Source organism: Arachis stenosperma, chromosome 8 (assembly GCF_014773155.1).
Source record: "Arachis stenosperma cultivar V10309 chromosome 8, arast.V10309.gnm1.PFL2, whole genome shotgun sequence".
NCBI lineage: Eukaryota > Viridiplantae > Streptophyta > Magnoliopsida > Fabales > Fabaceae > Arachis > Arachis stenosperma.
Genome location: NC_080384.1, coordinates 48,293,450 through 48,311,488, shown reverse-complemented (window position 1 = coordinate 48,311,488; position 18,039 = coordinate 48,293,450). Strand labels below are relative to the sequence as shown.

Here is an 18,039-nt window from a genome sequence, read left to right as displayed (position 1 = left end):
AACTAAAACAATACTTTACTCCTCTAAAAATTAGATCAATCATTTAACCGTTTTAATTATTAGTTTATTTATTTATTAATTGGTTCAAATTATTTTAATTAAAAAAATCATTTTATAAAAAACAATAAATTTAAAATATAATTATAGTATAATATAAATTTTAAAATATCAATCAAAATGCACCTCAATTTCCCTTAATTTGTAAGCATGTCCAAGAAATTTCCCATTTTCAAAATACAATATTATTTGGCCCTTTCACTCAAAACCCCGATCGATAGTCATAGCTTCTCTGAATTCCCAATTTTCGTTCGCCTTTCGTCTCGCTTTCTCGTTTTTCCTTCTCCGACGACCACCACGGCAATGGGAACCGCCAGCGCCGGCGGCGATGTCGAGGCGGGCTTCGCGAAACTCCAGGGCGAGGATTTTGAGTACTACATGCAGACCTACTCCATCGTCCTCGGGCGCAACTCCAAGAAATCAACGGTCGATGTCGACCTCTCCAGCCTCGGCGGAGGGATGAACATCTCTCGGCACCACGCCCGAATCTTCTACGACTTCACCCGCCGGCGTTTCGCCCTTGAGGTCCTCGGCAAGAATGGCTGCCTCGTCGAGGGCGTCCTCCACCTCCCTGGTAATCCCCCGGTCAAACTCGACTCCCAAGACCTTCTCCAGATCGGCGACAAGGAATTCTACTTCCTGCTCCCTGTTCGCAGCATTCTCGGTGGCCCAATCGGCCCTCGCCACTACCCCAACCATCCTGCCTCCATAGCTGGGGTGCCGGGAGGGCCCGTGGTGCCGCATTATAACTACCACATGGCCTCGGCCGCTGCAGCTGGGCCTGGCGTGATAGTGAAGAAAGGCAGGAGGGATTATTATGAGGACGAGTATGATGATGAGGATGATGTTGGTGCCGGTGCTAGTGCTGGTGGGGGCAGTAGCGGGAAGAAGGCGAGAAGAGATGGGTATGAAAGTTACGGGTACGCTGGTGTGGGTGCTGGAAGCAAGTCTGCATCATTGGGTTAGTGTTTCTTTCTTGATTTCTTTTCTTCTGATTGGTTTATTTGCCTGAAAGGATTTTGCTTTTGAATTTGGCATATGCGAATTTATCTTTGGAGTAACGGACAACTGTGATAGTTAGTTTAGTGTGGGACTTTTTTTTTTCTTTTTTTTGACTTAGTGGACTGTTGTTCTCTATATACAGATTTTGTGCAATACTCATGCTTTGCAAGATTTTCGAAGTATGGATGTAGTTCTGCCTTACACAATCTATAATTTTGTGTTGTTGATGATCACTTTTTATAAATATAATGAATGCTGTTCTTCATCACAACAGACCATACATAGAATTTTGAGGATAATGTGGATGCTGTGTAAGTCTTATATTTGGAACTTCTGGTTTTGCTTGACGGGAGTGTGGATTTTCTTAGAAGTACATTTTCTTGTGGTTATGAAAATGTATTTGTTATGAACATAAAATAATTTTGCTAGGTCAGATTTCCCTTTTATTTGTTTGTGCCTGTCTAGTATAATATGCAATTGCATTCCCTAGGATCTAGTAGTTTAAAGGATCTGTAGGATTACGTCATATATTGTTAGAGCAGTGTCTCTTTATTCTTAGGGGAGGTCATGTACTCATGTTAGAAAGGTTACCTGTATTTGAATGGTACGAACAACCAATTGTTATTCAACTTTTTGGGGTTGTCCTCATAGATCGACCAATGCCATTGGGATCCACCCAAACACCAGAATTTCAACAAAAACTATCAAGAGAGAGACGTTATCTTAATGAGTACTTGTTTCCATTTACTATTGTTTCTTATACCACTTTTGGCTTACTGTTGCCTATGGGGACTTGAGAGAATCGTAAGAGATTCCATCTATAGTTGGGGATGGAGAAGTAGATTGTTGAGTTGGTTGGCTCAGTTGGGATGTTCTTTGTAAAATGATGATTTAGTATTTGTGCTGGCCAAATGATGGCTAAAAATACTAATAGTTGTTAGCCCCCAAAGTGTTTCTCCTTAGTAATTTCTCTCCTGGATTTGTAATGGATGACTTATGAATTATGATATGTTCGTGTTATCATTGGAGTGTAGTATTTCCTGAAGAATATATGTCATTTAAGTATTTATTTGAGACTTAGAGTGTTTTCTTCAGGTTTGAGGTGTGGAGTAATGTTTATTTATTTTTTCAATCATGTGTTTCTGAATTGTAAGCTGCGTTATGATTCATGAGCCAACAGTTATAACATACATTCAGGTTATTATTCATGATTTCACAAGTATGAGAAAAAGCCTAAAACACCATAGGAGATCAATAAGGAGTGCTGCATTCTTTGTTAATTAAATAAATCTTAACTTTTCCTTTGCTATATTTTATATCAGCGGTTCATATTTAAAAGCGTTAACCGGCTAATCCAGATAATCACTATTTTGGTTAGTTTATAAAAAAATAAAAGTCCAAAACCTACTAATTTGTTTGCTACCTCTAATAGCAGGTCATTTTCTAAGGAGTGTTGCAGTCCTTATTTTACCCGTATTGTATTAGCATTTGCCAAAGTTCTATGAGCTTTTATATATGGATTTATTCAAATGATTCGCTTAATCTTTTCCCATATAGTGCTAAGGAAAATTTAAAAAAAAAGAAGAAGAGATTTTGGTTCTGAAATCATTAATATTATGTCTATATTCATGTTACGCTAGTTGCATATGGTTTTTGCCTTGATTCTAAGATGTTTAGTCTCAAGATTTGCAGCTTGGGATATTATTGAGATAGTTTGGTTCCTGCAGATAAGAAAGCAGAAGGAAGATCCCGAGTAGACCGGGATGCTGATAATCTTCAGCTTCAACAGTTGGAAGAAAAGGATGTAGTATCGTCTGTAGCTACTGTTCTCTCTGATCTCTGTGGTCCTGGAGAGTGGATGCCTATGGAGAAACTACACGCAGAGGTTAGTTCTGACCATTATTTTTGAAGTTGATATTTGCTAGATAACCCTGCTCCTTTGACCATTTGATAAACCCAGAAGAGCAGGGGAGCTTTATTCCCCCCAGCTTTTATTTTTATATTCTCTTTAGTTGTCTATTCTAGAATGCATATATTGTTATGATGTTGTTTTGGACTTACATATGGTTATTCTACTTTCCATTTTTTATCCATGTTGTATCTATTGCAGTTCTGTATTAGTTAAACACTTAAACTAATCAAACTGGATTAGAATTTAGAAAATAATGGAACTTTTGTACTTGTAAAATTGGAGTTGACAGTGCAAAGAACTGCTTCAGACCCAGACCAAATATAATGCACTGCAGGATATCCAAGAGTCCTATTCTCTACAACTCCCAATCCTTTCTACAGAATTTTCTACCCTTTTCCTTGTTGCCACTCAATCCGTTTTACCTTCCATTGTTTGATGCATATGACAAGTTCTAGAAGGGCCAAGTTTTATGATAGGAAAAAAGAATAGATTCAATGGGCTGGCGCAAGAGGAGTGCAAGAACAAAATCATAGGTTCGTTATGGCGAAGTGGAAGAGAGAGAAATAAGAGAACCAGTGGGGATCTGCGGTGTGCGGGATATTCACGCAGCTAGGAGAGCAGGGTAGGCATGTCCATAAGGGAAAAGGTTTTTATTAGATAGAATATTATAGTTATTTTCATTTCTTCATTGTAATTACCATGCAATAGAAATCACATATATGAGCTATATAGGCTGGATTTCACACTGAAATCAGTCTAAGCCATATTCCGGTGAACTTCTTGTCTTTGTTACCTCTTGATGCCGGTTGATCAACTGGCATCAAAGCACTTCGATCCAAGAAGAGACTATGTAGATGGTATTAAGAAGAGCAAGGGTGGAAGCCAGATTTAAGGAATGGACTGCAGAATGGATGAGCACAACCAGCAGCAGTAGGAAGTAGGATGGGTAAGAGCGATGGAACTCATTTCCTGCCTACTTGGTAAGTTGGTCTGACAAGGAAGCCCCAATGAACCACCACTGCTGTTCAGCAACCAGGACCACTGATCTCAGGCGCTGGCTGAGTTCAAAGCCGTTTAAGATTAACCATAGAGACATGTCCGTTGTGAGTAGAACCAGTGACCACTTACCATGAGTGTTCCAGTGACAACTAAATCTCCCTCCAACTTCAAAGCAATTGGATGGACTGCAGTTATAAATAGGATATACCCTAAATGTTATCCATAAGTAGAGAGGCCTCTGATTGTCTCTTAGTATGTTTCATTATGAGCGGTTTAGATTTCGAATCAGAGGGCTCATATTTTTCTTTGCAATGCCTCAAAAAGGTCTCTCTGGATTGCAGCTTTTGTTATCTTGGGAGAGTCATGGGTAACAAAGTTGAGACTTTGGGTCATGCAAAGAAAAATATCCTTTGTTAACACTAGATTTCTAACACTTCCTTTTCAACTGTTGATTTTATTTGGGATAGGATTACCCTTTTGTCTTCCGTTTGGTGTTCAACACTTGGTTTGTCCAAGGGTATTTGGTTAACTGGCATTGAAAGGGATCAGCATGGTTTGTTGCATGGTGTAATTCATTTGGCCTTGGCGATGTATATTGTATCTGAGAACTGAGAATATCTCAACCTCTTTTGCACATTTTTTCTCTCTATAAAAGTCTTCGAGGTTGTGGGACTTAAATAGGAAAGGAGAAAATATGGACTAAAAATACGATGACAACAATAACAAAGGCTCATCCCACTAGATAGGGTTGACTACATGGATCAAATGATGTCATTGCACCCTATCATGTATCATATCGCTATTAAGACTGTTCACACATTTTTTGACAACCTCGTATATAGTCTTTTAGGCATTTCTCTATGTCTCACAACTTGTCTAGCTCCCATCTGATCCATCCTTCTTTGCCTATCATATGTTTCGGTGGTCTTTTTCCCACATGTCCAAACTACCACCATCTTTTCAACAATAGGCACTACGATATTTTTTCTTATATCATCGTTCCTTATTCAAACCATGTGTATGTTTACTCATCTATCTAAGCATTCTCATCTCGGCCATATTAAACTTATCCTCATGCTCAACTTTTTCTGTCTATCACACTCTTCTATATAAGATAGCAGGTCTAATGATATTGCAATACAATTTAACCTTAAGTTTTAAAGATACCTTTTATCACATAAATTCAGACACACTTCACTACCTTGACCAACCTGATTGAGTTCCATGGTTCAAATCTTTGACTTCTCCATTTTCCTAACTAATACACCCAGAATACTTAAATCGCCTTACTTGTGGAAGGGTCCTTTTTCCAATTTTCACTTCTGTTTGTATTTCCCTCCTCGTGCTGAACTTACAATACATATATTATGTTCTATTGCAGATTTTGTGCAAATCATATACCTTTAAAACTTCTTTCCATAAATCTAGCCTCTAATTTAAAAAGTTTATTGATTCCTCTATAAGGATGATGTCATCAGCAAAAAGCATGGACCGTGGTAAGAGTTCTTTGATATGCTTAGTAAACACTTCTACAAGCAATGTGAAGAGATATGGGCTTAGAGATGATCCTTGATTTCTTTTGTCACACCTTGAGCTCTCACACTAGTTGTAACTCCGTAGTACATATCTTTACTTGTAGGAACATAGGCTATACTTAATCCCTTCTCCAAAACTTTCCAGAAGACCTCTTTTGGTACTCTATCGCATGTCTTTTCCAAATCAATTAACACCATGTGTAGATCATTTTTGTTACTTCGGTACCTTTATCATTTTCCTTAATAGATATAGTATCGATCCACCTGTTATAAAATCAAGCTAGTTCTCCGAAACTTGCGTGTCTTCTCTCAATTTTCGTTCTATGACATTCCCATAACTTCATGGTATGATTCATGAGCTTGATCCCTCTATAATTTTCACAAGTTTGTATTTCCCTTTTATTCTTGTAGATAGAGACCAAGACGCTCTTCCTCCATTTGTTTGTCATCTTCTTATTACACCTTAAAATCTCATTAAAAAAGTTTGGTTAAAATCTCGAATTTTCAATATGAAGTTTTGATATTCTTTCCTCATATGTAACCCCCAGAGCACAATAATATCTTGCCCATCATTAAATAACACGTAAAAATAGCTTTCATCTTTCATTAATTCTCTCATCTGTGACCAAAACCTCACCATTCTTATCCTTAATGCAATTAATGCGACCAAAATCTCATCCTTTTTTCTCTGCTCTTTGCTATCCTATACATGTCTCTTTTCCCTTCCTTCGTACCCAAAGATTGATAAAGACCCTCATAAGCTCTCGTTCTAACTTCGATTGCTTCCACCTTTGTCTCCTTCTTAGCTGTCTTATAAAGACCACTCTTTAAAGCATTGCTTCTTAATCTTCCCACCACCACAACTCAGTTTCTTTCTCCAATACATCTAGATCTAGTTTCTCCAAAGATTTCTTTGCACTTTTTTTTACTATTTTGTCATCTCACTCTACATCTCATCTGTAGTTCTGTGTCTGTCACACCTTGCTTATTCTTCTATGTCTTTGGATTTTTTTTGTTTCTCACTTTTCTCGCTAGCACTTAGTCCTCGGGTTTTTTTCTTGATGTCTTTTTTCTCATCTTTCACTAAACGTGAAAATCCATGACAAGCACCCTATGTTGTGTGGTCAATCATTCTCCTGGAGTAAATTTACTTGTCGGCCCACTCTTATCTGCTATAAGGTGTTCATCACGCTTCATAAAGCAATTGTTTGCTATAAGAAGATCACAACTTGAAGAGAACTCTAAGATGGTTTTACCTCAATGTTGACAACCCCCAAAAACACCCCAATGGTTTCCTTCATGTTTGTCACATCCTTTCCGACATGTCAATTTAGGTCTCCACCCAAGAAAATTTTAGGTACGTCTTGCATTAAACTTTCTAGATGTTCCAAAACTATCTCATGGTGTTCGTCCAAACCTACTTATGGTGTGTGGTAATCACATGAAAGGCCTCTTCTCCCACCACAAATTTTATTGAGATGATCTGGTCGTCCACCTTTTAACATCTACCGCATCCTTCTTCTAATGTCCCTCAACGATAATGCTTACCCCATTTTTATTCTTCACATTTCTTGTGTACCAAAGCTTAAACACGGGTCTAACAACCCTTTTGTCTACAACCCGACCCACTTTGTTTCTTGCAGACACATAATATTAATCTGTCTCCTTATCTTGGTATCCACCACCCCTTACATTTTTCTGTAAGTATGCCTATATTTTCATGTTCCAAACAACAACTTTTTATTGACTTTATCTATAACTTTTTCTCTAAATTGACCTTTGTGAACCAGCTTGTTTACCCTCGTCAAAAAAAAAAAAGAAGATGGGAACCCTTGCTCATTTTGCACTACACCCAGGCACCAATTCAACGGTTCTTGCTTATTTGATACTGTAATCAAGTTATACAGCGTGTTGTTTCTGAGCAACGACCTAGCTCTAGTGAAATATGGTCTTTGATCTGTCATGAAGATTCGACAAAATTTTATGTTGGTTGTCGAGCGCCTAATTCAACCCTCCTCCTTTATCTGGATTTGAAACCAGTTATGTAATATAGACGGAGTTAAATTATGGACTGAAAATATATAAATACGTTAATCTGACTTAAAAATGTGTACTATGATAGAGTGATAAACAATACATTACTCCTATTTACAGATTAATCATGAAATAATGGAAAATAAGAAAACTAATCCTGAGATATTCTTGGATATTATGGGATAAGCTATATTATAAGATATTTATCTTTATTTCCAACACTATTATCTAAAACAAAATTAAGGAACTTTTTGTGGGTGAGCCTTGGAGCAACATTTGAGTCGTTTCCGTGTGACCTTGTATGGGATTCAAGCCATTAAATTAGCCATTGATGCTTACATCATGTTAGGATACCTCCATTACACTCTTTGGGTGTGGTTCTTCTTTAGATCTTGCGTAATGCAAGATGGTTTGCACTAGGTTGCCCTTGTGGGTGAGCTGGAAGAGAGAGAAGTAGGAGAAATTACTTACATTATCCTAACACTCAACAGGTTTTCGTAAATGTGTTTTAAACATACTATAAATTGAACATGCATTTGGAAACCACTGACTTAACTTTCGTAAAAAAAAAAAGAATAAGTTACTCTTGTGCAATTGTCAATAATGAAACAAATCATTCTCCGACATAAGTATCTATGTCCTGGACCCCAAACATTAGAATGAAAAGAATCCTTACTTAAAACTGAATTTGGTAAATTAGTCATATTTCAAATTCAAGCTAGAGAGAAACTCGGGTTTTGTTCCTTCCAAAATCAATGGTTTCTAGGATGTCTGATACATTACATCTTCAACCTGTAGTATTAGTCCAACTAAGTCCACATATCAATATTGACCCATATTAATTTGTCACAAACATCGCACTTTGCTATGTTGAGAATATATTAATCTTTTAACTCACAGCAAGTTGCAATATTTTGTTTCCTAAAGTTTAGCAAAGGACATTCCAAATCTTGCAGGCGGTGAGGAACATAACTTTTTTATCACATAGTAGTAGTTCCAAAGCCTTTTATTAGAGAATCATCAACATCCCATACCACACTTTGGTCATTATTGGATGAGTTTCCTCCATGTGGATTAATTGTTAATGATGTCTAAATATGTCTGTTGCCTTTAGTTCATTACAAGCAGTTTCTCCAATTTAGGTGATAGGTAAGATTTAGGAGTTACATTGGGGCTTGAGGATGTGGGTTGTGTTAGGGTTTTTCAGGTTCAATCTATGGGGAAAGGAGGATTAATAAAAAGCTTGGGTTAGGCTGAGAATGATTTGAGACAAAAGGGCACTTAACACAGTATCGTCCATTGCAGAAGCAGCAGTATGTGGATTTACATGTCGTGGACAGAGGCAGCACATGCAACCTTTGTCAGGTGGTAATTCTAGTTGGGCTCTAGTGAGTTGGAGTATCCAAGGGTGGCGACAATAGTGATAAGGGTCAGTAGTGGTGAAAAGGAGAAACAAGTGGATATACAATGAAGGTCGACAGAATACATCCTGAAGGCAGCAGCGCAAAGATAGTTTGGGAGCGTTTATACCAACTCGAAGGAAATATGGAAGAAGCTGATCATAGAGCTTTGCAGATGATTTACAATATTATAAACAGTTAACAATTATAACTTAGTGTTTAGTATCAATCTGCTTAGCTTAAGGTACTAATACAGGCAACACTTCTATCTCATTAAATGGAAATAAATTTTTACATTAGTAAAATATACAATAATATATTATATCTAAACATGAAGTTTCACACACTGCCACTTGAGGATTTTCAGAGAAGGTAGTATCTGTATGACACAATTATTCCATGTTATGCGTTATTATGCATCTAAAGTACATTGTTTAGTACCTTTGGTGTTCAGCACAAGGTCTGTTCAAGGGTGTTTTGTTAACTGACTCAAAGGAATTGGCATATTTTGTTAATGATCTAATCCAGTAGGTCTCAGCCATATATTTTGTATCCATGTGAGGATGTGTCATCCTCTTCTTTTACACACTTTCTCTATTACCTGAAATTCTTTGTGTGAAATAACGAATACATATCTGTAAAACCTGAATGTTTTGCTTGTGTATTGATATTGTAGTTGGTGGAGCAATATAACGGTGTTTGGCACCACAGTAGAGTAAGGAGATATCTTACTTCGGAGGATTGGCCTGGTCCTGAATCCAAAGGGAAACCTTGGTATGGTTTACTTATGTTGTTAAGGAAGTACCCTGAGCATTTTGTCATTAACACCAGGTCCAAAGGCCGAGTCACCTTGGAGTTTGTTTCTCTTGTCTCTCTACTCTCTTGAATTTTCTTCCCTGCTTGTTCTTCGGCAGTATTATATGATCTCCTGTAGTTTATCAATTAGAGACTTGCTGTCTCTTCTGTTGTGAAATATCTGGTAAAGCATCAAACTGTATAAAACTAAACTGCTATTGCTTTTTCAGTTACTGGGTCCAAAATGGTACTCTCTTTTTGCATTTGCTCTGTGTGGAGTAATATGTTTCAAAGGTTGATATCCTCCTCGTTCATAAATTAGCTGAACGGCTGCTGTTATCTCTTGCCATTTTTTACTATTATATAGTGAGGTTGACTTCAATCGTTTTTCCCATTAAAATTCCCATTTAAACGTTAAATGATACTGGTCTCTCCAAATTTTCAGTTTAAAAATATTTTTAGTATTTAATGATTCAATTCTACGAAATAAGTTTTTATTCTAGTTCATAAAATTAATTTCTTAACAATTTATGAGCTCAATTTTTTTTACTTGCTTTACCCCTATCATCATCGTCATCATCCCTATTATCAGTTTATCACCACCTTCGCCCCATTTCCTTGTCCTCCTTCTGTTCCAATCCACCAAGACCTGTTGTTCGCAAAATATTCCAACCTCATTATTTTTTGTTTTTATTTACTTCTTTCATACTTACACATGACTCCACTCATTCTCACTAACACGAAACAACAATAATAGATCCAAACCTTCACATACCCATCAATCCCCCCCCCTCCCCCCTTTCTTTTCTTTCCAAAATCCTGAGACCACAATCCAAGATTAAGACCAGCATCCACAAGAAGAAACTCCACCCAGAAATCTGTTTCTAAGAGGAAGAAAAAAGCAAAGCAAACCACGCAGGAGAAGTGCAGTGAAGAACATATTTTTAGTTTTGAAACCCAAAAACACATTTGCCGGTGGTTATGCTAGTGGTGATGGTGACTTTGTTGAGGAAAAAGAAAATAGACGGTATAACTAGAAATTTGATCATTGAACCTTGGACAGGTCAAGGCTTTAAAACCGTCACATCTTCCAATTTCCATAAGCCAAATATGTTTATTATGTATATCATATATAGAATTTAGATATTCTAAATTTTGAATTTTTACTTTAAAAGGTAAGGTATGATTTTTCACCTTTTAATAATTTTTCTTTCATATTTTTTTGTCTCACCTATGAAATAAATGGTGAGAGATCATATTTTACCTGAGTTAAACTACAAAATGGTCCCTGAGATTGGCATCGTGTACTAAAATCGTCCCTGAGATTTTAATTGTACTAATTACTTTCCTGAAATTGAAAAAAGTGTACCACATGAGTCCCTGACCCATTTTTCATTAACGGCGTGATAACATGACTTGATGACGTGGATGGTAAGTGACACGTGTTACTTCATGATTTGACCACGTGTAATGATATGATGATGTGGTGATCAGTGACACGTGGCATGCTGATGTGGATAGTTGTACCACGTGTCACAATGTTATTTGATATTAATCAGTCAAATCGTCTAACGACTCTCAAGTATCAACTTCACGTGAAGTCGACTGCACCTGAGTTTTCACCTTTGATATTTTATTGATATAAAAATATAAAATTTTTAACTGTTTTTAATATGTTTTTTTAATTATATAAAGTATTTAAAATATTTTTTGTTTTAATAAATGATAATATCTACTATTTCTAAACTCATATCAAGAATATATCTAAAGAATAAGTACGGATATACTGACATGTGAAGGTATTTAGGTGTATCCAAACGTATTTGTAGAAAAAAATTTTACTTTTTATTAAAATATGGTTGGATATAGCGGACACACATGTCGAACGAATGACTGTCGAGGAGTATCGTGTCCAAAATGTATTCATTCATAACACAGTAATTCAATGAAGTGTTTGAGCATAATTTACCAGTTGAACCACTAACCAGTAACAATAATTTGTTTGGGACGATTGTCGATTCACATTTAATAACTATGTTTGAAAGCACTGAAGTTGTTGATCAAGGATATATTTTTCAAATTCAATTTTGATAACTATTTCTATAAAATAGAATTTTCTTTAATCTGGGTATTATTTGTTGTCATTATTATTGTTGGTGGTGGTCGTGGTTTTTGTCACTGATGATGATAATGGTGGTGGGGTGACGATCCAGGGATAAGGTAAGGGATGATGGCGGTGAGCGGAATAGGGGGATGGTTCTTGTTGAAAATGAAGAATGTTATTGGAGGGATATAAGTAGAAAAAAAAATATATTAACTGTTTGTTAATTGTAAAAACTAAAGATTAATGTAATTTATAAAATTAAAATTTATTTAAGTTGTTGGTGGAAATAGGATAGTCCAGTTTGAGTAAATAACTTAATTAAGTTTTTTTTAAAAAAGTAGGTTAAACAATAAATAATTATATTAAAAGTAGTTTATAAATAAATTATTTTGTATTTAAATTTTTAATTTTAAAAGTATTTATTTTATAAAAATATAATAAAAAAGAATAGTATTATAAAAAAATTTATTTTTTTAATTTATTTATAAATTTTTAAATAATTTTTTAAAAAATTATAATTTAATTTTAAAAATTATATCAAACATTAATATTATTATTTTTTATAAATTAAAAAATTAAAAAATTACTTTAAAAATTTTCCAAACGGACTTTATTTCCAAACGGACTTTATTCTCTACCTATTTGAGAGTTGAAACTTGAAACACTGAATATTAATCAGACTAATTTAAGTTTTTAACAACAGCCCCCAAGCAGGCAACTTAAAAACCCGTCAATCAAAATCTTCTCGGTAAAAATGAACTAATTCGTGGCCATCGATAATAATAAATATATTAAATAATATTAGAGACTCATTGAACAATATTAATAATATTATTTTTATATTTTTTTATAACAAATATATTAAAAATAAGTGTCTTTATCTAAACGGAGGGAGCTCATAGCATCAATGTGTACACTCCAAGATTTTCTAATCTAATTAGATTTCAATATAGAGGAGGTTTACACGAAAGAGCAAAGAAATTAACGACCTTTTTGGATTACGCGACGAAAATAAACCACAAAAGAGAAGTGAGAAAGAACACTACCACTTTATTTATTTTTTTTATTTTTATCTTTTTACGATCCATCCTATTCTATTCTCTCTTTCTTCTCAATCAGCATTCAGCACAGGCCCCCTCGCTTCAATTCTCAATTGTTTTAAGAAATAATAATTAAAAAAAAAAGAAAGCAAACGACGATGTCGTTTGGATCATCCCTGTTCCCTACTCCACATGCCATGCGTTTTCTCTCAAACTCAAACAGAACTTCTCAACTCCCTCTTCCTCATACCTTTCGCGTCAAGTCTTCTTCCGACGTTCCCGATTTCCTCTCCGCTGATTGGTATTTTACAAAATTACCCTCTTTCATTTATGATTTTTTGTTAAATGTTTATAAGATTATTTAATTTTGTAGGTTAGAATCCCGCAAGAAACGACCCTTTGGCCCAAGATTAGATGTAAGGGCAAGGCTCAATTTCCCTTTTTCACTGATTTTAATTTTCTGTGGGTTAATGTTAAAATGTTAGTATAGTATAGTGCAGAGGATGCAGTGCGTTACCAGCTAGAAGCACTCAAGTATAACGATCAGCCTCGTCAGGACTATGGGATTGATGTCATGTACAGGGTAATTTTTCGTCTTTTCACATCGTCTTCATTTTTCTCAATTTTCTCTGGTACACCAAGCTGGCATAAATTGTTATTAGAGTGATAGAACAATTAGATCATTGAAATTTTGTAATACTCAACTTAGTTCTTGGAATAACCATGCTACCTGCACTCACGAAATCAGCTATCAGTATAAAACACATATTGAAATACAAAATACAAATTGAAAAAGAGTTAAACAATACGTGTATTTATACGCAAATACATAGTGGTGGATTTGGTGGCTAATTTTTTGTGTATACGTAGTAATTTTGTTCTTTGAAGATTGGAATACACGATAGGTCTCATCCTTTAGAAACCTATGAGCATGTTGCAAAATTTTCTCAATGACTTAGTTGATATATGTAAAAAGAGTACTGCTAGGGAGCCAATGGCCTAATTGTACAATGGGCTAAATCTTTAGTCTATGAATAAAATGAACATCACCTATACTATCAAAAATAACCATCTGGATACTAGGGATAATAAACATCTCATGCCATGAAACCACTCATCCCAAAAGTATAACCTGACAGGACAATGTAACACATTGTACGCTTAGGCCATTGGCTCCCTATACTTTCTCATGTAAAAAATACTATGAGTAAATCAGAAATCAGCCACCAAATCAGCTACCATGACCCGTTACTCTTGTTATTAAGTATGGTATGTGATCCATATGCATGGATCTCACACCCACGGGCGGAGCCCATTGAGGAGAAGGGGGCAATGGCTCCTTCAAAATTTCAATTTTCTTCTTATAGATTATATATAACTTTTAGTTTAGTCCTCTGTAAAATTCTTATTTAGTTCTCTCTTCATTGCCAAATTAATTTTTAGCCCTTCCTAGAATTCAACGTAGCTCCACCCCTTCTCAAGTGCGTGTGGGATGGTGTACAAGATGAACTGAATACAAAAACAAAAAACATTTCCCTTCATTTATATTTGCTGTTTCTGCTGTTGTTATTGAATAGTTTGCTGGATTTGATCCCTTTGAAAGGTCTACATATTTTGGGCCATTCTTCGATCTCGGTCAGGTTAGTAATTAGTAGTATCATCACATTATCAGTTATGTTTAACTTTTGCATAATATACTTTATCTTTCAACATTATACTTTTGTTATAGTAAACAACACGTTTGTCATGTGCAGTTTGAGAGGTTCAGGCGTATTTTTCACCATTCAACTTATCGAGTGTTACTTGGTCACAAGGAAAGAAAAATCATGAGCAGCTTGTTTGTAGAGGAGGTAAACACTTGTTTCAATTCTCAAGTGCAGATTGGCTTCGTTTTAACTTTCAAAAATTAATGTAGAATAGACCTGGTTTATACATGGTTACGTTTCTATCTTCGAAGTATCATTTTAAGAGATTAACTTCTATACACTGATTTTTACACTCCCAGCCAACGAAATTGTAGAAAATTGAGAAATCATGGTCGGTAGTTGTTGTTGTAGGAAGTTATATATAATGATTTAGAACTTTCCTACAATTGTGTTGCCTGACACACCATAAAACATTTTTATTCTGTAAGTGCATAGAAATTGATTCCAAATTTTGGATTATGAAAAATGGAGTTGTAATGAACTATTAGTAAAAGTATTTTATTCTTGTAATTAATCATATTTTGGCCGATCCCACGTAGTGAACAAGATTGCTGTTGTATTTAATTATATATCATCAAATGTCAAGTTAGCTTAGCATGTAACACTTGTCTTTCAATACTAATATCAAATATGAATATCTAGATAATATGAAAATTAAGCCATCAATCCAGATCTATATTAAAATCATTCTGTGCTTCTCAGATGGCATTTCATGGATTGATTTGTGTATCTAGTATCTAGAATCTGTTAATCTGTTGTCTGAATTTGTTTTATGGGTTGATGAGCTTTGAACAGAACAAATACAAGCAGCGGGTTTGGATTCGTGGAAGTCGGCCAGAGGAAGAGGAAATATTTCAATTTACTATGGTTCAGGTTTGAGCATGGATCCTTCTATTAGATAATAATACTTATCCTTGCTAAGTTGCTAGGCATTTAAGGGTCTATTTGGCTTTTGTTTTCATTTCAATTTCTTTTAGTTATTATTATTAAGATTTTGTAAGGGAAAAGTGATGATAGATTGATAGGAAATGAAAATAGAAATAAGATTTTATTTTTCTCGTTCTTTCTTTCCCCACGTTTTCCGTCATAAATCTTACAACAGAATACATAAAAAATGAAAACAGAAACCAAACATAGCCTAACTGCAAAACTTCATCTCTCACTATTCAAAATAAGCACAACGTTAACCTCCCCCGCGGTTTTGATTAGAGATGCAGTTGGGTATCGATTACTCTAAATTGCGTATTACTTGCTTGTTACTTTCTGATTTAACACAAGAATAAGTGTGTAATGTGATTTATTCTTGTCACTGGCAGAGAGTTGGTGGTTGCTGGGATGGTTATTGGTTGACAGAGTCATTGCTTCATGATAGGGACACATTTGCTGGAGGCTTGGCATATTGATGAACCTCCAATGCAACAATCACAGTTTCATGAAAAGGTTTTCAAAGCAAGAAATGATCTTCTATCTCTATCCTAATGTGTAAAGTTTGTACATATGAATGTAACAATTTCAGCTGTTATCATATGTATGTATAGTTAGAAATGTAGTTGGTATTGGTCAACATTAACATAAACATAAACATAAACATTCTTGTACATATTGTTGAATACTGAAGTGACTTGCATATAAATTAGTCGTTATACTCAAATAGACCTTCATGTATTACAGTGCACTCTTTGATACATTCTATCCGGCGTAGGGGTTTAGACGTTTAGTCAAAGGGTGTTTGCGAGATAAGGTTTTACCAAATATTATGATTATTAATTTACATATAAATTGGGATAGTAAAAATACTGTCACACCCTATACATATAAATACTAGTAATTATTCACATGGCGATTTCTTTATATGAAGATAATCATTAAAAATTATTAGATGGTTTGATTTATTTAACCAAAAGTTTAATTACTTTGTTGGTCTTTATAATTTCACTAAATTTTTAATTAGATTTTTATACTTTTTTTTCTTTTTCAATTGGGTCTTTATAATATTTTTAATTTTGTAATTATATTATTTTTGTAAAAAATATTAAAATCAATCAAATATTTCTCTCAAAATTTATGCAGTCAAAAATCTAATTATATTTTTAATTATGAATATCTTCAATTTTCTAAAAAAATTTATTTATTTGGTTAATATGCATTTATATTTTAACTATATTTACATGAAAAATCTTTATCCACCATAGCATGATACTCAAAACACTATTTAGGATTGGGTCAATTAACACACCACAATGGGCTTTATTATCTGGCCCACGAACCTTTGGGTGTCTGGAAAAAGTGTTTCAACAACTGGGGAAACTCTTGGGCCTGTTTTCATTGCCAGTCATACGAGCTATTTTACTTAAAAAAAAAAAAGATAAAACCTGAAATTTGAGCATCTGTTCTTCCAAAACTTCTACAGTTCTACAGAATTGTCTCACCTAAAGACTTATGATTGCTGTCAAGCTATGCGAAAAGATTCGGTTTAAAAATAAGAGAGGATCAATGCTAGAATTAGTACTGCAGTAGTGCTGTGTTAGAAAATTTTCTTTTGTTCATGCAGTCGTGGTGCATCAACATCATATTTTAGTCTTTTGGACCTTTTTTTGTTCACGAGTCATTTTTTTTATATACATAGTTTTTGGGCTTGGAATATTAAAATTTTGGTTGCTTTGTGAATTTTGATATTCAACTTGGCATTAGTGACAAAAAAATATTACTTGACACACCATAACATTAATTCTAGTGCCATGTGGGTTGGTCTAATGGTTAATTCACTAGTCCGCTTAAGCAAGTGTAGAGGTTCAAATCCCGTTTGCAGCAACCTATTAATTAACGACAAACCCTTAAATAGAACTCCAATTCACATCAGACTAATCTTTGACTTGCATTTATAACTTTTATTATTTATAAATTTGACAATCTTTATTCAAAAATAATTAAAAGCATTATTTATGCTTACTTTACCAACCTCTCCATTTTAAAAGAGCTTGATCCCGCACTGGAAATTAATTGGCACCACGCAATGTCAACTGCACATATTAACTATTAATTAAAAAAAAGATTGATGTCTCTATAAAAATTAGTTGTTCTTTAAGAAGTTCTCACACGATTGTAAATGATTGAGGATGAACACGAGACATAGTCAACTATATACTATCATGTCCCAATGTTGATTGTGTTCCCTAATGCAATCTTTTTAGAAGATTCCAACTTGTTAGCCATGACTATGTACAAAGGATCATAACCATCCCTCTTAATTTTCTAATCCATCATCTTATCTGTCTTCTCTCTGCTTCATATTTATAGTTTTATTTTATACTTATAATAAGTCAACTTGGAGAATATAATAAGGCGCTAATGTTCCTGAAATTTGAATAAGAAAATAGCGCTGTATATGTTACTTAGAGATTGGACTTTAATATTTTATTTTAAAATTTAATTTTGATATAATAATAAAGAATTTT

The 18,039-nt window shown here is 34.6% G+C and overlaps 2 protein-coding genes across 2 annotated transcripts; both read left to right on the top strand.

Moving 5' to 3' along the window:
• Positions 1-243: 243 nt before the first annotated feature.
• On the top strand, positions 244-9,997 carry LOC130945100 (FHA domain-containing protein FHA2). Its single transcript, XM_057873776.1, has 3 exons — positions 244-1,018; positions 2,787-2,944; positions 9,616-9,997. Exons 1-3 carry the CDS (start codon positions 361-363, stop codon positions 9,823-9,825), a joined length of 1,026 nt encoding a protein of 341 aa, XP_057729759.1. The 5' UTR covers positions 244-360; the 3' UTR covers positions 9,826-9,997.
• Positions 9,998-12,842: 2,845 nt separating this feature from the next.
• LOC130943797 (uncharacterized) lies at positions 12,843-16,255 on the top strand. The gene is made up of 7 exons (XM_057871819.1): positions 12,843-13,179; positions 13,252-13,294; positions 13,369-13,461; positions 14,456-14,518; positions 14,633-14,728; positions 15,380-15,457; positions 15,901-16,255. Exons 1-7 carry the CDS (start codon positions 13,037-13,039, stop codon positions 15,985-15,987), a joined length of 603 nt encoding a protein of 200 aa, XP_057727802.1. The 5' UTR covers positions 12,843-13,036; the 3' UTR covers positions 15,988-16,255.
• The last annotated feature ends 1,784 nt before the right edge of the window (positions 16,256-18,039 follow it).

Coding starts and splice junctions, on each gene's coding strand:
- LOC130945100 (XM_057873776.1), top strand. CDS start 361: ATGGGAACCGCCAGCGCCGGCGGCGATGTCGAGGCGGGCTTCGCGAAA. Junction 1,019..2,786: donor AAGCAAGTCTGCATCATTGG/GTTAGTGTTTCT, acceptor TGGTTCCTGCAG/ATAAGAAAGCAGAAGGAAGA. Junction 2,945..9,615: donor TGGAGAAACTACACGCAGAG/GTTAGTTCTGAC, acceptor TTGATATTGTAG/TTGGTGGAGCAATATAACGG.
- LOC130943797 (XM_057871819.1), top strand. CDS start 13,037: ATGTCGTTTGGATCATCCCTGTTCCCTACTCCACATGCCATGCGTTTT. Junction 14,519..14,632: donor CATTCTTCGATCTCGGTCAG/GTTAGTAATTAG, acceptor TGTCATGTGCAG/TTTGAGAGGTTCAGGCGTAT. Junction 15,458..15,900: donor TTCAATTTACTATGGTTCAG/GTTTGAGCATGG, acceptor TGTCACTGGCAG/AGAGTTGGTGGTTGCTGGGA.